Below are 25,753 nucleotides of genomic sequence, written 5' to 3' on the forward strand. Positions count from 1 at the left end.
TACCCTGGAGTATGCTAATAAGGGTTCTGGCGAACGCACCAATCAATGCACAGCACGTCCCCATAGAGCGCATATAAGCAGCAGTAGTTTGGGGCTTCGGGGTCTTTTTCCGCATCTGCAAATCGAACCCTCATTAAACGCCTGTGGAAGAATCCTGTTGTGGCGCGTCCTTCTTGCTGGCGAGACTGAGTGCGCGACATTTACAGTTGACTGGTAACAGAAACCCTGACACTTCCCTAGGTCTTGCTGACAGCACCACGGTGGGGAGGTGGAACAAGCAGAATGGAACCCCTACGTGATCATCCCTGACAGCACAGTGGCGGGAGCCTCACTGTTGGATGAAGTCCAAGCTCCGAACTCAGTCTTCACTGAAAACAAGCCAATAGGAAGATTGAGAGCACTCATTAAATCTAGCCCGGGAGGAAGGCTGGGTTCCGCACTAGGCCTTTGTTGGTGTGGGTGGAGTGCAGCCATAATTCTTTCTGTGGCATTCAGTATGGGGAGAGTTATTTCTATATAATGTTTTTCTGCCTGCTAGGCTGTGCCTTGGCTTGTCCTTCAAATAGGGACCACAGACATGTTGAATTTGTTGTTGTTGTTGTTATTGTTGTTTTCCTTCACCCATTGGTATTTTCAGGCTATCAGCTTTTTCAGATCCAAGTCTATCATACATGAAGTAAGAAGAAAACCCAGCAAAGTCATTACCATGTCACTCCCTGGGTCTTGAGGTTCCTCACCAATGGTTCCTCCCTTCTATCTTCACTTCAGAGTTGTTCTTCACAGTGAAAATTAGGGAAAGTACTTCTTTTCTGTCCTCCTCAGAAGTAGAAGTCTCTCAATTAACTTTTAAGAAACCTATCCGTTGTTCAATTGATTTATTATCAAAGAAGATTAGCCATGATCATATGAAAAGGCTATTAAAATAAACTACACATCCAGAGAATGCTACTTTGCTGTTTGTTTGTTTGTTTACATACCCAGGTTTGCATTGCTTAACATCTACAATCGGTTCCATGAAATTTGAGCTTTGTGTAAACACCATGTTATATACAGGAGAAATGTGTGCAGGATGGGCGTTGGTTGGACCAGGAACCCTTACCACCACAGCCATGTTCAGGGTCTACATGAAAGAGTTGGCTTCACCAGCCACCAAGTACAGCTAGTCTCATCAGCTCACCAACCCAAGCCTACCACCTCCGGCTCCATTCCCTGCCTTCCTCCCTGCCTGCCTTTCTACCTCCTCAATGGACGTCAAACTCTTTCAGACGGGCCTGCTCCTCCTCTGCCTCTGCCTGCTCCTCCTGCCCCCATCCTGCTCTGCCTTCCATCACCACCCCAGTCACACCGCCACCATGGCTGGAGGGTCTAAGCTAGACACCCAGGCAGGCCCCATGGCGCAGTGGCCCCCTAATCACATGCCCTTTGCCATCGTCAAAGTATCTGCCTGAGGCAGCATGGACAGGAGAGCAGACTGGTGACCACTCCTGAGAGAAAGCTCTGATCTCCCTGTTTTCCGCTCAATCCTGGTCCCCTATCAGGATTTATGAACTCTGTTATAACTTTATGGGGCCATGAATTTATTTATCGGTGATGTTTCCATGTATTTGTTAAAACAATCTATTCCAAAATCAAACACAGAAGCAAACAAAAAGGTTCGTAAAATAAAGTAAGATGATCTTCATTTTCTCATTCAGTTTATCGCTCAAAGATGTATGTTGATACTCGACTTTATTAGTGCTATATTAATTAATCAAGGAGTAGGATTTTACTATTATCTTGGTGTTTATTCCTTATATTAAATTTTGTTCTTTGTATGACATACAGAAACAAATGTTCTTTCAGGTCCACTACAATTTTTAAGAGATTAAAGTGATCTAAGATCAAAACATTAGAGACCCTCTGAGATAGAGAAAAATAATATTTAAAAAAAGTCTTACTTCCTTCCCCAACACCTGCAGGGGTGGTTTGTGAGCATGCTGTCCGGTTTCTTGTGTCAATTCAGGTTGTATCTCCGGTACTGTTGAAGGGACGGTGACATTTTCTTGGTTGTCATCCGTAACAGGAATTCCAAATAGTAGTCTACAAAGTTTAAAAAAAAAAGACTTGTTTTTAAATCATTGATAACACAAAAGATGTTGGTTTTCATGGCTTATCTCTGGCTAAACAAATGCATTGATGCTTGATATTTGTACTCAACAGAGATTGTATAGAATTCAGATAATCCAAAATGGAGAATAATCCAAAAGTAATTTATGTTTGGCTCTGAATTCATTTTAATAACCTTTGTGATAGTTTTTTCTTATTACAATGAAATAATAAATTTACTCTAAGAAAGCCTATTTAAAAATAGATAAAAATTCTTCCCCTTCGAATCACTAACCGTTACCACTCCAAATTCATAGAGAACAGTTTCTTTTCTTAGTCTGGGCATAAACAAGCCTAAAGAGAACTTCCATCTCATATGAAGCTTTCCTATTTTTAATCCTTATCTTTCTGAGATGAACAGAAAACTATTGAGAATCTTGCCTTCCTTCTAGACTGCAAGCTATATATACACAATAATATACAAAGAGGTACAAAATATACCAACCCAAACCAAAACTAATCCAGAGATATGTTAGAGGAAGCCAAATTTGAGGGCAAATGTGTCATTTAAAGACAGCTTACAAATACTCAAATTATATATTGCCATATTTATTGTATTCCAAACTGCTGCAAGGATATGTGTTAGGTTTTCAGTGGCTTCTTCCTCCAAAGTGGAGAGCTGAGTCCTTCTCCATTGCCAATTCCTATTCTGGAAGCTCCGCTGAACCGTGTTGACTGTGGGGGACCCTGCTGGCGTTTGAAATACCAGTGACAGAGCTCCCAGCACCACAGCCACACACCCGCCAGTGCAGTACGACAAACTGACAGATAAGTGGTGGCTGAATGATGGGTTCGAGCAAAAGAATGATTGTGAGGGCGGCATGGGACCGTGCAATGTTTCATTTTGTTGCATAAGGTCGCCATGGGTCAGAGCTGACACGATGGCACCTAACAACAAAATTGATTGTAAAGGACATATGCAATGAATATAAAGTAAGTCCCCCAAAACTATAATTATATCCATTTCACAAGGCAGTATTTAATATCAATCTTTCCTCTAGCTGCATGTGTGTACGTGGTAAAATATATACAATATAAAACTTGTCCTTTTAACCATGTTTGCGTGTCCAATCCAGTGGCATTAAGCAAACTATCCATGTTTTGCAGTCATAATAACCAGCTTTAGTTTCCGAAACTTCTCTTCACTGCAAACAGAATCTCGGTACCCCTTAAGCAATCACTCTTCATTCCTGCATTTCTTCAGCTTCTGTGGTTGATGTTCTTAGATGTCACTGAGCTGGTTCCAACCCAAAGTGACCTTATGCACAACAAAATAAAACACTGTCCAGTCCTATGCCATCTGCACAATTGATCCCATGGTTTGGCCCATTGTTGAAGCCATGGTGGCAATCCATCTCTTTCCTTCCTCTTTCACGCTGCCCCCTCTACGTTACCAAGAATGATGTCCTTCTCCAGAGAATGGTCTCTCCTGATAAAATGTCCAAAGTATGTAAGAGGAAGAGGTATCATCATGCTTATCTCTAAGGAGCACTCTGGTCATACTTCTTCCAAAATAGATTGGTTTGTCCTTTTAGCAGTCCACAGTACTTTCAATAAATATTCCTCTCCAACACCATAATTATAATGCATCCAATCTTCTTAGATCATCCTTATTCAAAGTCCAATTTTCACATGCATATCAAGCCACTGAAAATACTATAGTTTGGTCAGGTACACCTTATTCCTCAAAGTAAGCATTGCGATATTCTAAAGAGGTCTTGTTCTGCAGATTTACCTATTGTGAGTCATATTTAGATCTTTGGCCCACTGCTTTCAGGGATGTAGGGGTGGCGGGGGTACTGACAGCAGACTAATTCCCTCTATTACTGTTGCACACTCCTTGCTTGGGAGTTACAGAGATTTGGGTACATCTTTTGACGGCTGCTTCCATGAGCATTGATTGTGGATCCAAGCAAGACCAAATTCTTGACAACTTGAACCTTTCCTCCCTTTGTCATGATATTACCTATTGGTCCAGGTGTGAGGACGTCTCTGCTTATGGCAACCACAAAACATTATGTCTTGTCTCTATGCAGTTCATGAATATTTGTCCTTTTGTGCCTTGCTTGTTTCACTTGTTTTCAGTTTATCCATGTCATAAGAAATACTAGAAATTATTTGTGGTAGAATGATGTGACATATTTTAAGCAGTTTTATTGGTACATAATCCACATATCATACAATTCCATCATTCAATCATAAAGAAGAATTGTACAATCTCCGACTATCCACAAGCAATCTGACAACATTTTCTTCTTTCTTATACTTATTGCTACTAGCTCCCACTTCCCCCACACAACCTCCCCTGCCATACCAAGAAACAGTTCACCCAAGTACTCTCTGGAGATTTACATAGGGCATATTGTTGCTCACTCTTCTGTTGACATCCACATGAGTTGTTGGTATATTTTGGCTATTGTGAATAATGCTTCAATGAGTATTGGTGTTCAAGTATCTATATTCTTAGTAAAGCATGATGCTTGGTAATGTAGAGAATCAGAAAAAAAGATGACCTTCAATTATATGGATTGACACAGTGGTTGCAGCAATGAGCTCAAACACATCAACTGTGATGACCAGGAAGTGTTTTCTTCTGTTGCTGTGGGTTGCTGGGAGTTGGAACCAACTCGATGGCACCTAATAATATCAATATCTCTAGGTGCTATAGCATTTTGATATGTCACTGTACGAATGATTATACTTTATGAACTAGCAATACACAAGTCCTATTGGGTTAGGTTATCTACAAGTTTTCTGATATCTCAGAGACCAGTGTAGTGGCTTTTAAGAAGCAAGCTCACCCAGAGGTAGGCTGGACAAGATGAAATGTTGCCAAAGTATAATCATAAAAATAAAAAGTTTTCTATCTCATCGGCTAGTATTTTAATTTGAAAAGAGATTAAATATAGGTGAGGGAAAATGAGCTGATATCAAGGGCTCAAGTAGAAAGCAAATGTTTTAAGAATGATGATGGCAACAAATGTACAAATGTGCTTGACACAATGGATGGGTGGATTGTGATAAGAATTGTACGAGCCCCCAATAAAATGATTTTTAAAAAGATATTAAATCACAACTCCCAGAGTGGCTAATGTAGTAGTTTGCCACTCAACACCTATTCCATCCTTTCAGTTTGTTTTAGCTTTTAAAAGATTACTTCTGTCCTCTTTCATTTACATCTCCTACAAATACAATTTTCCAATCACAATTACCCTCCTGACAGTCACGCCCAAATCATATAATCTGATGAGCATCTTTCCTCACCCTCTCATCTTAGCCATCAGCAAAAGAGAAAATGATTCAGTGGACATCCTCCCTGGTTCTACTCATGTTGAGATTAACCACATCCATGAAAGTTTACACACCACCATAGCCAATTCCAAGGAGACATGGAAGTGTTTTGGTCTGTGCAATCTTCATTCCAGTTGTATCTTTGAGCCTCTACAACCATATGCAAAACACAGTTGCGGGAAAGCCACGAGAACCCAGCAATTTACAGCTCGCGGGGGTCAACACATTTCTGTTCAGCCAGCCGGGCTCCGCCTTACTCCGCATTAGTTTCCGTCCGAACTAGGTCAACAGGTACCAGTACCAAGCTTGGGAGTTCAGACACCTACCTGCACTTCAGACCCTCTGGTCCCTTCCCAACCTCTCATCAGTCCTAGCCCCTGGGGCCAGATTATGCTCACAGACTCAGTATCTGTACAACTGCAGGCCAGCCAGCCCTTCCTTATCTCTAGCCTCTTGAATGAGTTTCTTGAATGTGAAAGGACGAAAAGATTAGAAATGATCCTGCAGTCCAGCTATACGCATGAGATTGGATCCATTAGCCAGATACATTTACATGTGTGTTAATCTGGCACTTTAGAGAAACGAATCCACAGGGATTCATGTATCAGAGAGAGTTTTATATCAAGGTTAAGTGCACATCAAGAAAACATCCCAACCCAGTGCTGCCCAAGCCCACAAGTCCAACATTAACCCATATGCCTGACACCAATCAACAAAGTCCTCCTCCACCTCACCAAACAGACACAACGATGCCGACTGCAGGAGGAAAGCCAAGTCAGTGAATTTATAAGCATCTCAGCGCTGGCAGGGGTCTCCACACAGGTGCTCCAGCACCCAGGGGTACATCGGGGCAGGTCCATGTGGCTTTTCCTCAGGAATGTCTTGCAGGGAGTGAGCCTCGCCAGCTAAACAAGGAACTGGCTAAGGCAGCTGCACCCTGGTCTGACCATCAGAAAGCAAGAGACCTGAAAACTAGAAAGGGGAGGCTCACTGAGCTATTTATTGTTCCACCCTTCAATTAACCCCACATGTGTTTATTGGCCAGGTTAGCACAATAAACTAACTACCTCAATCCACCCGTTGCCAACCTGGCACCTGTACATAATTCTTTAGCTTCACGATTGAAATTAAGTAACACCTACACCTTAATCCCATAACCCTGTGAATATGTTCCCCAACCTATGAAAGTTTGTAAGCCAAACACTTCATGCATTTATCCCCCCAATTTTGAGTATCCAATTTATATACTGCCCACTTATATCACCCCAGTTCTTTGAGAAGACAGTCATATTTTTCTACATGAGTCTTCATTCCAGTTGAAACTTGTGAAGTCTGCATCCATAAGTGAGGCCAAATCCGGACAGACCATCCATGAAGTCAGCAACAATATGCACCAGTTCACAGGCTCACAAATCTCCATCTGGTCGGGTTCTGGTCAACTCAATGTGGGCTGCCTCACTCAGCTTCCACAGGGTGCCCACTGGCCACCTTGTCTTTAGACCATGGGCTCTCACCAATACTCAGCAAGCCTAGCCCCCTTACGCTGGTCATGAACTTCAGACCAGTCAACCCACTCTCATTTTCTCCTTTTTTTTCCTGTAAATCAAGTCCACAGGTGTCAGTGGCCAAACTCAACCCGTCTCGTTATTGCTGCATTTCTCCCACTTCCACTCAACAAGTAGACCCAGGTGGTCACCTAGCAAGCATTTCAGCCTGCTCACAGGCTCCCTTTAGCAACTTGTAATTTAGAAGGGCGACGTTTCTGATGGCAAGCGCAGTAATAGCAACTCTGAATTCTTTTGCAGCAGAGTTCCAGTTCTTCCTTCTATTGATTGGTTTCTTCTTCTTTTCTTTTTAAACTAATGAGCATACCAAGCAGACACAGTATGGCTCCAGAGTCACAGCTGTTCTAGGACTGGCCACCTGGTTTCTCAATTCAACTAAGGTGATATATCTCCAGAGTTGACTTCCAGTTTTCCTGCCTTCCTGGATATGCCAGAAGGAGCAAATCCTTTCACAGGCATTTGAGTATGTTATGAGAGCCATCCCCGGACACCCTGCCTACCTAGATCTCATTTTTAACCCTCTCATTGATTTTTATCAGCACTTTATTCTTTTTAGTAAATTCCTTGTCTTCAACTGTTTGATCTATTCCCAAAAGCAAAAGAATAAGACATAGAGGAAGGGGAGAGACAAGAGAGTTCAAAATCAATAAAACACATCTAAGGTAAGATGGGACCATGTGGAGAAGGAGAATCACCGAAGAAGTTATCTTGGGGCATTTCCGTACTTATCTCCAGCCTTATATGAAAAACAGAATGGTGAAAGCTACTCACAGATTACTTTTACAACACAGAAAGTGTAGTTAATTGAGAGGAAGGTGGGGGTGGGGGAGTTATTGAACATTTCACAGTGTGGTTCTTCTAAGCATGAGGGGGAGGCCTTAGCTTAGTGGAAAGGCTTCCAACGTTAGCAAGTATTCTTTATATGACAAAGATGTATCGCTCATTTTGAAACTTCTTTTGAGCTTTGCCCTGCTTCCTTATTCCTGGCCAGGGAAAAGCTTTTTAAAAAAAAAGCATTTCAGAGAGCTCTCCCCTTTGAAAAACATCACCATCTCCATGGTTCATACTAAAACCCCTTCATCACCAACTTCTTTCTCACTCTCAACAGCCATCTCTGCCCATGATCATTCTCCCACTAGGGTCTCTCCTGTCCTGGCATTTCCCCCAGCAGAGAGTAGTGATACTGCCTTTGCTGGGTTCTGTTACCTGCAGACCCTCTTCTGCAGCCCATATTACAGGCCCCTGACAGAGTTGCTGTTGGTCATCCTTCTCTTCGAAAACACAATATAAAATCCCAAATCCTCAGCCTGAAAGTCAGGTCTGCCACCACTTGGGTATCATCTACCTTCTCACTCCCCACTTCTAATACCCAGGGAAACTTACATTCACATCCCCAAAGGGGCACTAGATCCTCAATTAGTAAAAGGGCAATAAAGGAGAGAGCCAAACCAACAGGCAATTATAGTATAGTGTGGGGAGCACTATGAAAATGATGAACAGCACATCCCACTCAAACCTTGACTTCATAACACGTTCACAACCCAGGCTTCACCTTCGCCTTCCCAATCACCCTGCCGCATTTGAACTGTGTTCCTTCTTTTTAATCGTTTTATTAGGGGCTCATACAACTCTTATCACAATCCATACATACATCAATTGTGTAAAGCACATCTGTACATTCATTGGCCTCATAATTCTCAAAACATCTGCTCTCCACTTAAGCCCCTGGCATCAGCTCTTCATTTTCCCCTGACTCCCCGCTCCCCCTCCTTCATAAACCCTTGATAATTTATAAATGACTATTTTGCCATATCTTGCCCTATCCGACATCTCCCTTCACCCACTTTTCTGTTGTCCATCCCCCAGGGAGGAGGTCACATGTATATCCTTGTAATCAGTTCCCCCTTTCCAGCCCACCCTCCCTTTACCCTCCCAGTATCACCACTCACACCACTGGTCCTGAAGGGTTCATCCGCCCTGGATTCCCTGTATTTCCAGTTCCTATCTCTACCAGTGTACATCCTCTGGTCTAACCAGATTTGTAAGGTAGAATTGAGATCATGATAGTGGGGGGTGGGGGAGGAAGAAGCATTTAGGAACTAGAGGGAAGTTGTATTTTTCATCATTGCTACCTCGCACCCTGACTGGCTCAACTCCTTCCCTAGACCCTTCTGCACGGGGATATCCTGTGGCCTATAAATGGGCTTTGGGTTTCCACTCCACACTCCCTGTCTCATTCACTATGGTAAGATTTTTCTTTTGTTCTGATGATGCCTGATACCTGATCCCTTCCACACCTCGTGATCGCACAGGCTGCTGTGCTTCTTCCATGTGGGCTTTGTTGCTTCTCAGCTAGATAGCTGCTTGTTTACCTTCAAGCCTTTAAGACCCCAGACCTTATATCTTTTGATAACCAGGCACCATCAGCTTTCTTTGCCACATTTGCTTATGCACCCATTTGTCTTCAGCAATTGTATCATGGAGGTGAGCACACAATGATATGAATTTTTGTTCTCTGATGCCCGAGAAAGCAGATGAATACGCAAATGTGGAGAATAAAGCTGATGGTGCCCAGCTATCAAAAGATATAGCGTCTGGGGTATTAAAGGCTTGAAGGTGAACAAGTGGCCATCTAGCTCAGAAGCAACAAAGCCCACATGGAAGAAGCACACCAGCCTGTGTGATCATGAGGTGCCAAAGGGATTAGTTATCAGATCTGTGCTCCTTCTTTACAAAATATACTACACTGCATTCTGCATATCTTTTTAACAGGAAATCATGGATAGGCTGTTTATGAAGGACAAGAGATTCTTACTCATTTTTTGTCTCCACTTGATTGGAATATTTTGTTGTTGTTGTTGTGACCCTTTGGACTCCTAACAACCTTCTGTACAACAATGAAACACAGCCTGGTCCTGACCCGTCCTCACAATTGTTCCTATCTCTGAGCCCACTGCTGCAGGCACTGTGTCAAACCATTTATTCGAGGATTTGTGCTGTCCCTCTGCCTCACCAAGAAGTATGTTATTCTCTAATGAGTGGTCTCTCCTGGCAACATGTCCAAAGTATGTAAGATGAAGTCTCATCATCCTCGCTTCCAAGGAGCATTCTGGCGGCACCATAATTCAAAGGCATTGATTCTTTAAACACAGAATTGTTTGAATAAAGTATATACTACCTAAATACATATTCAAGCACTCTGGTAGTACAGTGGCTAAAGTGCTGCTAACTAAAAGGTCACTGGTTCAAACTCACCAGCTTCTTCATGGGAGAAAGATGGGACAGTCAGTCTATAGAAAGCCCTGGAAATGCTTAGGAATGGCTCTCCTCAGTCCTATAGTGTAACTGTGAGTTGAACTCAATGGCAGTGCTTCGGATTTTATACAAATGGTGGTACATTTGGAATAAGAAAGAAAAGTCTCAGCATTAAAGCAAGCTCCAGATCCTGCCCAAGAGAACTGAAGTATGTCTAGACCAGCATGAAAGAAATACAAATTATAGACCCACCACAGACCAAGGAATCAGGACCTCTGAGGGCGGCTCAGCCATTTGTGTTTTAACCAGTCCTTCAAGTGATTCAGATGCACACGGCAGTGTCGAGCACCACTGATGTATTCCAATCGTTCCTACAATGGCCTGGTATGAATAACTGGGATGCTTAACCAGACTGTCTCTTTCCGAAATCCTAATTCAGTGGATTGAGAAAGCCTGGGCAATGTTAGAGATATCAACTACCCCAGGTTGTCCACATGTTTAAAAAACACTGATCTCGTGGGGAGAGTCAGCCTTTAGAATGTGGTTAAGAACTAGGATTTTAGCTCTTGCTTGTACACAGACGATGCTCAGCGGAGGAGGTCACTTGCCCCACTAAGGTCTGTTTCCTTGTCTGTGGATGGCAACAGTGATCTTCTTTCAAGGTCTAATGAAAATGGAAAAATATGTCGAGACTTAAACACACTACATGTACAGTAAATTGTACTATTATCACTGAGGGATTTGAATGAAGAAACAAGCCTACCTCACTCAAAGTGAAAGTTAAACCTTCCCAGTCAATATCAGTTCTCCCTCAGTCCCAGAGACATAAAATGTACATCGGTGTCCAAAACACATGAAAAACTTCCTCCCTTAACCGTGATTACTCAGTGTATACATCTTCTACGGTTATCTAAGAGGGACGGTAAAGCATGGAGGATTCTCCCTTCAGCAAACTTCCCCTAACCTTGGTTTGACTCTACCAGTAATATTCCTTGATGATACGTATATTAGCTCTTCCTCGTTCAATTTATATTGCCATTTGAGGCCCAAAAGTCTGGAGGGAGTTTCACGGGATGAAGTAGCACAATCACTTTTATGCAACTGATAGATGTGTACAGAGGTAGTTTTAGAGCAGCTAGAGCAAATGTTTTCTAAACTTCTTTGACAACATCCAACAATAAGAAATGCATTTTATATCATGACTCACCACATACAAGATTTTCACCAAAGTAATACGAGAGTGCTCATTTCTAGACGACATCAACTTTTAAAGAAGTGGTGACAATCCGCTAAATTGATTTCGCAACCCACGTATTGGGCCACAGTCCACAGTCTGGGAAAGAGTACAAACCTACATGGTGTGCTGTTTTTCAAAAACTTTTTTTGGCTTAAGATGCTAATTTGCAAATAAGTTGGTTCTATTTTGTTTTACTGTTTTAGTCATTTTCTTTAAATTCTGCAGCAGAGGTATATGAATAATTTATGTGTTTGAGAAATGCAATCCTTATACATCTAATAAAATTAAAAGTCTGCATAAGGTAACTATATAGCATTTTTTTACAAAATATGATTAGGGAAGGGAGATTTTATTTGTCATCATTGTAACAACATTGCAACATGCAAACAGTGACATCTGGTGGAATAGCATCGTTTTGCTTAAAAAAATCAGCATTCACAGGTTGGCAATATGGAATCTGGTAAATTTCCAAATATTTCCCCTTTAGACATTTTCTTATTAAAAAAACACATACTAGCTTAGTGTCTTATGAAATAATGGTAGTGAACACAGCAATGACTTATCATAACAACATGATTTTTATTTGTTTTAATGCTATTTAGGGATAGGGACTATCTGTTGAAAGTGGATCTACCAGAAATCTAATTAAAGTTAGATTTGATTCTAGTTCAAATTCTACCACTAACTATGATTAGGGGTGAAAGATTCAGAATGCTTCTTCCGTCCGATGAGAGCTTTTGGCTAAGAAAATGCTAAGATTGCTTCAAACGACGCTGAATCGGTGCTTCTGGGTAACTTGCTCACCAGCACGGCTTCAAGCAGAGAGTAGGGTTTAGGGTCTTTGGTATAATTTGTTAGCCCACTGCCTGGATTATGCAGTAAGAAACAAAGCCAAGTGAGGGAAGGGACTACATCTGTTCATTAAGAAATACAGACAATGCAAGAGACTGGCAAGGATGAGGTTTGGGATGTCAGGTCCAGGTGCCTATGTTGGAAGAAAACCCAAAGTGGACGACAGCAGGAAATTCCAAATGCATTACGACAGACCACAGGCAGTACTGCCGTACAACTGGCATCAGAAGAGCTCTAGCCAGGGACGGTGGCACAGCCTCTTGGTAGAAAACAATTGAAAGGAACTAGAAACCCTGGCAATATGGAGGGACTCTAAAGCTTTAAGCAATTTTTCAACCTGAAGGTGTTTCCCACCATTGAAAAGGCCCCAACCTTCACCCATGTCTCAGGACCAAGATTTGAGTTTCTAGGAGTGAAAAGCAGTAACCAGATAAGACCCCAACCTGATTCCAACACTGGATTATAATATATCAAATCCAAACTACCCAGGATGACTGAACTATTCTTATCTCAGATTACTCGACTAAGGATCCTAAACCTCTGCCCACTTCAGAGGCACATTGGTCTTGCAAACAGCACTTGGAAATGTATTCAAACAAAGTATAAAGAAAAAAGATTTTTTTAATGAGGTGGTCTTTCATAAATCCACAAACCAGTGACATATAATGAAAACCCCACTTATAAGCAGAAAGGCCTGGGATTGGACCTTTGCTTTTACACGCTATATACTTGCTTAATCTCTCCAAACTGTATTTCCTTCATTTGGGAAATATAATCATTTTATATATCTCGCAAGTGCTGTTAATAGTAGATGATATAATAAATGGAATGGGCCTAAGTACATCTTCTGGGAGATAATTTTCTGTTTTGTATTCCATAATTACTATCCTTTTTAAAGGCTTTGAATTAAAAAAATGTTCCAACTGGAAGCACATATTAATTAAATTGCAATAAAAGCAGTAGAGATAGTAAGTCAAAATAATTACCAATATGGCTGTCTTTAAACTTTCAAAAATATCTTTGAAGGAATATAAACTGTCAAAGCAGTATCCGTAATGTTATTTCTTAAATATTTCATATGTAATATATGGGCATTCACAAAAGAAAGTCATGACGAATCTTTATCAAATAGAAAACGCAACAGGAGAACATCAGATTCTCGTATAACAGTTATAATAATTAGAATGGAAAAAAAGTAGAAGCAAAATTTTCTAACTCTGCCCCATGCCACCACCGTCAATATCTTTCCAGAATATGAATGACTGAAAGGGTAATACAAGTCTGAATCTTCTAGTTTTCCAACTTAATATCTAAAAGTAGTACTCTTAACTCCAAGGTGAACAGCAAAACAGTGCCAAGTAATCTGATCTGATATTACCTTTGGGCAGCCAGAACCGGCCAAACTTCATTCAGGGCTAAACAAACAGAAAAACCCACTATGAGTTACATCAAGTGAGTCTGCCAAGTGAAAGGAAGAAAGGCAGACCGCATTCAAATGATTACAAGAAGAACTTCCTTTAGGAAAAGGCAATATAGGAATCAAAATTTTTTGAAAGTCTCTATATTTGTGTAGTCAAAAAATGTTTTTAGTGTTTTCATGAAACTGGTAATAAATTTTCAGATAATATGAAAGACAGATTTTTCTTGACACTTATAAAATTAAGGAAAAGAAAAATAATGCAATAGTAATAATAAACTGAAACTTTAGAGGGAGTTTTACAATTTATACCACAGAAAATGACACCAATGAAGAGAAACAGAGGTTTGAAAGATGAGTGTAATCAAAAGCGATAATAAACACATAAAAGAAATAATAATCTGATATATGGCTAATTGATATTTCTTAAGAAATGTTCCAGATAAATAGAATGGACATAAAACTCAAAATAGAAAAAGAAAACCAGCAAGTAATTCACTCCCAAATGCATGTTAGTGAAATTACCTAATGTAAAACAAAATTGAAAACCCTAAATAAAAATAGCATGACTCCAGATTTACATGAAAAATGTACACAAAAACACACAGAAAAATGTTGGCAAACATAACAGATTATAAAAATTAAGAAAGAAGCCAAAAAGGAGAATGAAAATATAAAACAGGATGACAAAAGTAAGATCAAATACATATCTCATGGTGATAAACAAATATAAAGTGAGCTAAATTATTCTCAAAAATAAATTTCTGATTAGCTTTTAAAACATTCAAGTTCATTAAATATCTACAAGATTTTTAACTAAGAAAGGAAAACCATATACCTCATACCTCAAGTCCAGCTCACAAAGACCCTATGGAGCAGAGTAAACTGCTCCTGAGCGTGTGGAAACGACAAATACTTATGGGAACAGACTGCCTCATTTTTCTCCCATAGAGCAGTGAGTAGTTTTGAACCACTGATCTTGCAGTTAGGAGCCCACTACTTAATCCACTAGATTGCCAGGGTACCCTTATATTACCATTTAAAGATATAAAACAATAAGAAAGTCAATTTTAGGGGAAGAAACAATTAAATGAAACAAAATAATTTTACTTTTTATGGATTTAGTCCACTATATGCAATTTTAAATTTAAAGATCATATTCTTGAATTTCCTTTCACAAACACACAAATAAACTGAAGATAATCACATATTTATTTACATATTTAGTTCTATGTACTTTAAGCACACAGATCTCTACCTAAGTTTTTACCTTAAGTCCAATGAATTTCATGCACCATACAATGTCATCTATGCATTTAAATAGTTTCTGGTTATTGACTATTATTTTTAAATGGCACAATGAGTGCCTTGGTATATTCATTGTCCATTATTTCCCTGGAATAGTTTCATAGCAGGGAGACTGCCGAATCTAAAGTTATGGGCTTATAAAATATTGATCATATTGCTTACAGAAAATGTATACCAACAGACAACCCTCACCACAGGGAACATTTTCATGCATGCCTCCTCACAGACATTGCTATGTTTGTGTCCACTGCTATAATCACTGTGTCAGTCTATCTGGTCGAATTGCAAGTTGCCAAAAATAAAATGGAATAAGTAAAAGTCCATATCCAAGGCCTTGGTGGGCAGGCATGGGACTGGCATTGACCATTTTGGATCAATCACATGATTTACTATGCCAGGAATGAGAAATTGATGAGGAACAGCATTGTATTCATCATAAAAAGAGAGCATTTTGAGATCCATCATGAAAGACTGTGACAGGATTAAATCATATACCTACAAGGAGATTCCATTAATACGGCTATTAGTCAAATGTATGCACAACCACTACAGCCATTGACAAAGAAATTGAAGATTTCTACCAATTTCCTCAGTCTGAAATTGACCCAAATGCATTGATAATTATTGGTGATTGAAATGCAAAAGTTGGAAACAAGCAGGAACAGTAGTTGGAAAATATGTCCTTGGTGACAGACACAAGCTGGAGATCTCATGACAGAACGTTGCGATATCAACAACTCTTTGTTGAAAATACATTTTTTTCTACAACATAAACAGCAACCATGCAGTTGGACTTCACACCAGATGGAATCCACAGGAGGAATCAAACTGACTATAGCTAGGGAAGAGAAGATGATGAAGGTCAATATCATCGGCCAAAAAAAGACCAGGGCCAAATGTGAAACAGAACCCCAACTGTTCATATGCAAGTTCAGACTGAAGCTGAAGAAAATGGAAACACTTCCACAAGAGCAAGACTATGACCTTGAGAAGATCCCACGTTAATTTAGAGAGCACTCATGAACAAATTTAGCACACTGAACACTCATGACCAATACCTAATGATCTGGGGGATGACATCAAGAATATCATATATGAAGAAAGCATAAGGTCATTAAAAAGAAAGAAAATACTAAAGTGAATGTCGGAAGAGCCTCTAAAAGTCCTCTTAATTGTGGAGGGGTTAGCGCACGTGGAAGAAATGATAAAGTTTCACAGGGCAGTAAAGTACTACTATGAAATATGCAAAGCTCTGGCGTTAGGAAGCCAGAAGGAAGGAACACCTCAAGCTGTGTGTTCTTGGTAGCAAGCTGAACGAGGTGAAGGGACACTCGAGCCTCGAGTGGAAAGGAAAGTACTCCAGGAGGAAAACAGTGAGTGATGCAGGAAGAGTAAAAAGATGACAGACAAATACACCGTCACTGCAACTGCCACCATTGCAAGAAGTAGCAGATGATAAAGAACCAATTATACTAAAGGGAGAAGTCCAAGCTACACTGAAGGCATTAATGAAAAACAATGCTCCAGGAATTGAGAGAAGATCAGCTGGCATTCTTCCACAAGCACATGACGCACTGGAGATACTCATCTGTCTCTGCTAAGAAACTTGGAGGAGAGCTACCTGGCCAACTGACTGGAAGAAATCCAGAATTGTGAACAATCTAAAGAAAGGTGACCCAACAGAATGTGGAAATTATCAAGCAACATAATTAATAGCACACGCAAGTATAATTTTTATTGAAGGTAATTAAAAAATGGTTGTAGGAGTACATTACACAGAGAACTGCCAGTAAGTCAAGTCAGATTCCAAAGAGGGCATGGTACAATTGAACTTGCCTAAAAGCTGAGAATAACTAGAAAAAATGTTTACTTATATTTTATTGACAATGTAGAGGCAGTTGACTGAGTGGATCATAACAAACTGTGGATAACTGTAAGAAGAATGGGAATTCCAGAACACTAAGCTGTGCTCATGCAGCACCTGAACACAGACCACAAGGCAGCCATGCAAACATAAAGAAAGACTCATGAATGGTTTAAGATCAGGATAGGTGTGTGTCATGGTTGTACCTTTTCATCATACTTATTGAAATTATGTAAATAAATAATCCAAGGAGCTGAATTATATGAAGGAGAATATATTATCAAGATTGGAGGAAGATTTATTAACAACCTGAGATATATATATATATATATATATGATGCAGTCCTGCTTTTTGAAAGCCAGGAGAATTTGAAGCACTTGCTGATAAAGATTAAGGACTTCAGCCTTTAGTATGGATTGCAAGTCAATGCAAAGAAAACTAAAATCCTCACAATTGAACCAACAGATAAATGAAGGAAAGATTGAGGTTGTCGACGATTTCATCTTGCTTGGGTTCTCTGTCCATGCTCATGGAAACAGAAATCAATAAATCAAAGGACATATTGCATTGGACAAATCCACTGTAGAATGTCTCTAAAAGTGTCGAAGACCAGAGATGTCACTTGGAGGACTAGGAAGCACCTGACCCAAGCCATGGTATATTCATTTACTTCAGATGCATGTGACAGTTAGGCTGCAGAAGAACTGGTACACTTATATTGCGATACCGGTGAAGGACATGGAAAATATCATGGACTGCCAGAAAAACAAACAAGTCTGTCTTGGAAGAAGCAAAGCCAAATGCTCCTTGGTAGGGAGGATGGAGAGACTTCCTCTCATGTACTCTGGACCTGTTATCCTTGGAAAAAGACATCATGCATGGCAGACTGTCAGCCACAAAGAGGGAAATCCTCGAGAAAATAGATTGGCACAGTGGCTGCAACAATGCGCTCAAGCAACAATTGTGAGATGGCACACGATTGGGCAGTGTTTCATTCTATGCACACAGAGTTGCTACGAGTCAGGACAATTATGGAACTTAAAACCCTAACGGTGGAAAAAGAACTAACAGAAAGTGTTAGTTATGGGTTACAAAACAGTAGTCTGATGCAGTGCAGGAAAACGGGCATTCCTGTCCTCAGAGGGGAAGGCAGTCAAAATATAGCTAGAGAAAGCCTGCCTTCGCTAGTAGAGTTGACTTCAAGGACGTGGCTAGAGGGAACGTTTCTAGATCTTCATTTCCCAGTACTGCACAACTCAAAATGAGAGTTCACCAGCTGCTTCAATAAAAGGTATTGACAAACTGGCTAGAACACTGGCCTCAAGAGACGTGGGGATGGTGAGGGTGGCGCAGGGTTGGGCAAAGGTGTGCTCTGTTATGCACAGAGCCACACGAGCTGGAACCACATCAACAACTAACAAGAGCAATATCCACGGTGGTTTCTAGAGTCTGACTGTATAAGTAATCATTTATATAGCCAGCATTTTATTGAAGGGCATTCAGATTATTTCTTAAAGCTTTTAAGTAATTTCCTATCTCCTATCTCTTTCATCTCTAATCCACTGCAGCCAATGTTATTCACTTATTTAGTCAATACTGATTAAGTGACTAAGTTATAGCAAGGAACTACATTGGCACAGGCTACTAACCAAAATGCTTGGGATTCTAATCCACCAGGAGATTAGAACCCCTGATCCACCAGGGGTCTGGAGGAGAGAGCTGAGACTGTCTGCTTCTACAAAGATTCCCAGCCTCAGAAACCCTGTGGAGCAGGTCTCTGGCCTGTAGGGTTGCTGTGGGCTGGGCTCACCTCAACAGCAATGGGTTGGGTATTATACAGCAGGTACTAGGGGGATAGTGCTCACTTAGAGCCCATGCTCCAGATGGAGGAGAGAGGTTTTAACAACAAATAAACAAATCATAATATAACATGTACACATGAGTGGGGTTATGGTAAGATGAGTGTTAGCTAAAAATCCATTCCAGGCAAAGGAAACAGCAAGTTTAACGGTAGGAAGGAGGATGTTCAGAACAGTGGGACTGGGATGCTGAAAGAGAATGATAAGTTTCCTGTCAAAGTAGCAGCAGGGGAGCAGGATTGTTTGGGGAATTGCAGAACTTTGTAAGAACACTGCAATTGTGAGAACTTTGGACTTTACTCTGTGTGAACTGGAAAGTCCTGAGAGAGCGGTGAACAGACATGTGGCATGATTTGGGAAATGTTTTTAAAAGACAACGCTGGTTGCTGTGCTGAGACTAGCCAATTGGGGAATGAACACAGAAACAAGATCATTCAGAGGCCTGATTAAATCATCCAGAAGAGAAACCATTTTAATTTGGCCAGGTAGAAATAGTAGAAGTGATCAAATACAATGTTTCCTATATTTCAAAAGCCCTGGAAAAGGACATCACACTTGGTAAAGTGGAGAGGCGGTACGAAAGAGGAAAACACTCCAACAAGATGGATTGGCAGAGTGGCTCTACCATGCCAATTGTGAGGCTGATGCAAGGCCAGGCAGTGGTTCATTCTGAGGTACAGTAGCCGCTATGAGTTGGAACCAACTCAGTAACGCCTAACAACATAAAGCAGAGCTTAGCAACAAGACGAAATGAAGGACCATGGCCCCTGACAGAGTTTTTGGAGCCTCTCATCAGCTGGAGTACGTAGCTAAAAACCTACATAGCAGGCAAGAGAGAAATCAAGTTCTATTTTATTTAGGTCACTGTGATTTAGAGTCTGTTACAACAGCTTAGGCCATGTTTTAATTAGAATATGCATGTGTATTAGCCATCCAAATGAGATAGTAATAAGATGGGTATGTGTGTTAGGCAGAATTCTCTAAAGAAACAAAGCCAGGACACTTATGATTACATATATAAAACAATAAGTTTATCCAGCAAGAAGGAAAATAACAGCGAATCAGTTCACATAGCAGTTCAGAGGGCTCAGTTCAACCCACTTTCATGTAACAGTTAATAGACTGGAAATCCTTCAATCCACATGGGCTGCTGGGTCCAAGGTCAAGGAAGCAGACAGCAAAGTCTGCCCTCCAGCAAGGCAGGCAGAGTCTGCCTGCAGCCAGCAGACAGCCGGGTGGGTCAGCAACAGTCAAGTTGCTTGAGAGCTTAGGGAAGCAGGTCTGATGGGATTTGGTAGTCAAGCACTCCAACAGGACCTACCAGCCTCAAGCAAAATGTATGCACCAGCAGCGAAGCAGATCTTGAAGGAGCCTCAAGCTCTAGCAATACGCTCCATGGGTTGACTCTGTCCACTGTTGGTGTAGCACACAGGTTGAGGCAGAGAACCAGCTAAAGTAGGAAGCAAGAAGAGAAGGAGGCGGGACACTGGCTGTCTTTATTTATTTCAGTGGTCCTCCGATCAAGCTGCAACCTGATTAAACTCTGCCTACATTTTCCTATTGACCTAGTTGGTACAATAAACCTATAACAGTCCATGCCTTGCCAATTTGGCACTTGTACACAATTTTTTTGCCATACATAATTTTGAGGAATTAATGAAATCACACTTATACCTAACAGCTTACATCTATCATATATATAAATGAAAATACACTGAATCTATTTGTATCTGGTATATTATACACGAACAAAGGAAAGATATTCAGTAAGTACATATAAAGAAGAAATACTGACCATCATAAACCTCACTTTTTCAATTGATGGCATGGTCCTAACGGACAGGTAGAACTACCTTCTTCCACTACCCATCTGCATTACCTTTGCCCTCAATCAGCACCTCAGCTGGCCATGGTTCTTTGCCTAGTGAAGTGACTCAGACCTTCATTCCTGAGAGGTCTGGGTATTAGATGTCCTATCAGGATGGGGTTGCTGTAGTTTACCATTTACTTTAATCATAGGGCATGTTAGTACTGAGATGGCCTAGCGGATCACCTAGATTCCAGACATATTCTTCTTTACCTCCATTATGTAGCACCAGTTCAATTTCTCCTTGGTAATCAGGATCAATCACATTACCCAGTAATATGACACCCTCTTTACCTGTTCATCCAAAGACATGAGAGCCCAAAGTGGCCAGGGGGACATTCTCAGCTGCCAGTTCAGTGGAACCAGTGCTGTGTTTCCAGATGGGAGAGTTCCTTCCTTCGGGACCAGGACCTCCAGGCCTAAAGCGCCCAGGGTTGCTGGGACAGGAAGCAAACATGCTTCAAGTGGATCACTAGGAGGAATAGTGAGTGGTGCCACTCCAGCTTCCACCCCTTGGTTCCTGGACCGATGAATCCTGGCTGTTGGAGACACAGCACCATATATTGGCCGCTGGTTTAGAGCATATATAGTATGCCTTTCTAGAGTTTAAAGTACTAGTCAGGACTATAAATATAAATGAGATTTAATTGTCTATAGATCATAATTAAAGTCATTATACTAGATAATAAGAACACCTTAGTTGTACAAGTGAAGCCCTGGTGCCACACTGGTAGTACCACACTGGTCTGCTAACCACAAGGTTAGATGTTTGAAACCACCAGCCACTCGGTGGGAGAATGATGAGGATTTCTACTCCCATAGAGTTACCATCAGGGAAAACCATAAGGGCTGTTCTACCATGTCCTATGCAGTCATCCTGAGTCAACATCAACTCCATAACCATGAGCTTTGAGAAGGGGGCAAGCAGAAAAGGAGTTCCAGAATCAGCCCTGGGCACTTCAACATGTAGAACTCAAGGACATGAGGAGAAATAAGAAATGGAGAATGAGATGGCATAGCCAACAAGGCAAGAAGAAACCCAAACTACTGTGTGCAGTCCCAATGTGCAGTCCTAAAGGCCAAGGGGAAATTGTCCTCTAAGAACGTGTGAGAGACGTTGTCAAACACTGCCAGGAGGCCCAAATGAAGACTGTGAGCTCAATGTAAATCTGACCAGGCCTTCCTTCCTCAAAGAAAGCCCTATCAATGGCTTCTCAGTCAATATACTTTCAATAATAATCCTTCCCACAAGTCCTCACTCTAGCACTCTCACATACCAGGGAGCTTCAAACGTTCATGGGGAACTTGAACCAGAAGATAATGAAAATTTCCATGAACTTTTTGAAGCTCCCTTGCACATAGGCAAAGCATCAATAAAATCTTCCACCCTCTAAATCCTGCTTCCTCGCCAACTTCAATTGTAACACTACCCCTTCTATTCTCTAATACTGCACATCTTTTCAACTGATAGAAGAGTTCTAATTTTCCAGGCAGGACCTCTTAAACTTCAATGCATAGGAATCACATGGTTCGGTTTGTCCGAGGAAAACCCTGAGCTCACATTGTTGATGCTCATCAGTGGGCAATGCTTTGAATTGTGAGGACCACACATAGTTCTCCCCCGCCTCCTAGCTAAGTCCTGCTCATGCTCCACGTTTCACCTACCTGTCATCAGAGACCCTTCATTTGCGTTTCCCTCGCACCCAGCCCTTTCTGTAGAGCTCAACACATACCCAAAAGTAATTCACTTTGCTTCTCTGCTGAGTCCAAGTACCCTGAGGGTAGGCAGGGGGTTCGGCTCTCTTGCTTACAGATGTTCCTCTAGTTTCTGATGTAATACCTACCACAGAGTTGGTACACGTACACACAAATATATGCTGACTGATTTGAGTGACCATTCAGAGCTATATGTCTTGACATTGAAAGCTGTTTACAACATAGTAAGTAAAGATATCACTAACAAAACAGTAAGTATTAAACACTTTCACAGTTTTGTTCTGCATAATTTAATTGCATAAGGAGAAGTCCAGCATGGGATACTTAAGAAATGTTTAACAGTATTATCTTTTGGAGGAGAGATCTTAAATAATTGGAGGGTTGGTGTGTTTTTGTTTTTCATGTTTGTTTGTATTTCTATGTTCTAAAATACTATAATCATTAGTATTTTGCAACAGAATTGTTATTGCTGTTTTAATGTACAAAAAATGATCTGTCTATAAATTTTTTAAATTTGAATTGGCATTTCTTTTGTAATTTGAAGGCACACTGAGAGTTAGGTCTTACAATTAATACCCGAAGCTCTGCTTGCTCCATGAGGGGCATCCACAGGCCTGGGGAAGGTTAGTAAATATTTGTAGTACAGCATTTCTGCCTCGGACTCTCTACTCAGTCAATCCAAAAAATAGATGGGAAATGTTACACAGGTAAATCAGTGGAAGGGAACCAAAATATCCAGAAATACATGCAAAAATACATTAGAACTTAAGTTATAAAAAGTGACGTTTCAAATCAGTGAGAAAAAGAGAAAGCAGAAAAATAATAAAGTTGGATTGTGATAGGAGTTGTAAGAGTCCCCAATAAAAGTATTTATTAATTTAAAAAATAATAATAATAAAGTTGTGCAGTTGGCTGCTCACTTGAAAAATCAACAATGTTTATTCCTCTTCTCAAAATAAATTACTGATGAATAAAAGGTTTATTTCCTAAAAGGAAACTATAAAGTCATTAGAAGAAAATATGACATGTGATGCTTTAAACCTAAGGGTAGAAAATGCCTTTAAACAACTAAGAAGACATAAAGAAATAATTACTAGTATTAACTGTACAAAAAATTAAAACTGTATAGCATTAAATGCCTAAATAAAATTAAGTGAAAAACATCTAAATATATGTGACAAGTAATTAGTCTTTAAAATAAAATGATTATTCAAAAATCAATAAGATATGAATAACAACTCATCAAAATGCAAATGGGTGATTCTCAAAAGGATGAAAATCAAATAGTCAGGAGAAATGTTAAAATATGCTCAACCAAAATAAATAATAATAATAAGTAAAATAAAATGTGTTCAACCTTATTAGAAATAAAATTAAAATTTCCCTTTCATCATATTATAAATTATTAAAAATATGACAAGTAGTAGTTTTTCAATGGTATAAGGAAGTGAAGAGTGTCATCGGTGATGGTGAGTATAAACCAGTCTAAATTTTCTAAAAAGTCATCCAGCAGTATGCATCAAAATTTATAATCAAAACATTTGAATCAATAATTTTACTCTTGTGGATTTGTGAATGTCATAAAATAATCGAATACCCTGAGTTCACACATAAATAGAGTGAAACACATAGAATGTCATATGTAGTCTAGACTGAACAAACATGTCTGGGAGTCTCTTCCCAAACTCTTCCAGCTTTTAAGAATTTCTCCTATTTTAAATCCAGAAATTTAGTGTGAAGTATTCCAACTAAATACTGTCCACACGCATTCCTAAAAAATTCAGAAATTATTTTTGAAAGCAAAAATGTGGTCAATGTAGAATATTGTCATAGTTCTCAATCAAAAATACTATTTATTAAAATAAACAGAAATTTTTTAAGTATATTGCTTTTTCAAATAAACTTAAGTGGGTCCCCTTACAATTCCACTAAAACATCCTTGCGGTATGCCACAAATAATAATCATTATACAAATGATTAGGAAAGCATTGAAACTATATAACCACAAGTTTTATTACACTTTGTAGATAATTGTTCATTGTACACGCAAAACCCAGAAACCCACCAAATGAAAGAGTATTCACTTTGTGTTTACAATGATCATTCTTAAGAACACTTATTAGTGCAGAAAAAAATATCCATTTCTCTGAACTTGTAGTCTCAGGAGACAGATATATTTTGAAAAGGTTAAGCTATGTTTAGCAAGGTAATCCTCTAGAGATGGATGCCAGAGAATTAAATATTCAGTACTTAAATTAACTTCTTATTTGGTACTTAGGAACAAATTGCCAAGCATTATCATCGTCAAATAGAACGTTTATTGACTTTCTTGGGGAAAGAAAGTGAAGTCTGTTTAAAGGGGGAAAAATTTAGAAATAGAAACCAGGATTTTTAACACTTTGCATGAATCATGGAAGCTTTAAGCGTTCAAAACAATACTTGGCTTGCATAGTGCTAACAGAAATGGCTCAAAACATCATTTCATGACTCGGAGATTAAGCTGTGTCTTGATGTGTCACTCCTAGCTATAGGCTTTTAAAAGGCATTCCAGAGATTGTCATGCGGAACAACCTTCTTTCTACTGAAGATACTAAATCAGTGTCAAATTTTCTAAAATTCTCCACTTAAGTTTTTTTCCAAAAATGTAGCGAGCATCAACTTAATGAAAGGAGATATTTTTAAATGTACAAATCCTAAAATACCTCTTCACTTAAATCAAAATATAAACATGAGAAAGGTCTTCTCTTAGGGATTCAGATTTAAATTCATTATGACCATAAAACACTGGGAAATTGGGTCGTTTTAAACTAAAAGAATGTAGTAATTAATGTATTCCAATTTTTACTAAAAACCAATTTTGAGGAATAGATTCAACATACCACAAAATATGGGCAAGTTGCTAATAATTTCATAATAGTGTAACTTAAAATGATTTTAAAACATTATCTCAAGTCTAAAATTGTTCAAATATCTTACGTTTCTATTTAAATTAAATACCTAATGTGTTTAATATTCTTAGAGCATGTAGATAATTCTCACAATTCCTACAAACTCAACTAAAAGGTAAGAGCTCCAGGAGCATGCTTTCTCAATCAGAGGTAACACAGCCCCCAACCATCAAAATTAGTTCCTGAAGGTCTTTTCACATGGACAGTGGCAGTGTACATACAGTCCACAGGCACGTCTGCTAACTCTAAGTGGTATTAAAATTTCATGAGAAGGGGCCATTAAGGGGGAAAGATCTCAAAGGCTATCTTGAAGGACGTAATAATGAAACACAGGTTGAGAAAATCCAGGGTGGGCAAATCTAACCAGTATATGAAGATAGAATTGGGGACACGTTCAGTGATCTTATGGCGCCTCAATTGTTGCAGAG

The 25,753-nt window shown here is 39.8% G+C and overlaps 1 protein-coding gene across 1 annotated transcript in view; it reads right to left on the reverse strand.

Annotated features, from left to right (window-relative positions):
• The window catches only part of TTC6 (tetratricopeptide repeat domain 6), a 233,729-nt gene that overhangs the window by 124,888 nt on the left and 83,088 nt on the right, over positions 1-25,753 (reverse strand). Inside the window, exon 4 of the mRNA XM_075532209.1 lies at positions 1,938-2,079. Coding sequence (XP_075388324.1) covers positions 1,938-2,079 — 142 coding nt within the window. The remainder of the gene's footprint in view (positions 1-1,937; positions 2,080-25,753) is intronic.

The sequence above is a fragment of the Tenrec ecaudatus genome, chromosome 14, assembly GCF_050624435.1.
Source record: "Tenrec ecaudatus isolate mTenEca1 chromosome 14, mTenEca1.hap1, whole genome shotgun sequence".
Taxonomy (NCBI): domain Eukaryota; kingdom Metazoa; phylum Chordata; class Mammalia; order Afrosoricida; family Tenrecidae; genus Tenrec; species Tenrec ecaudatus.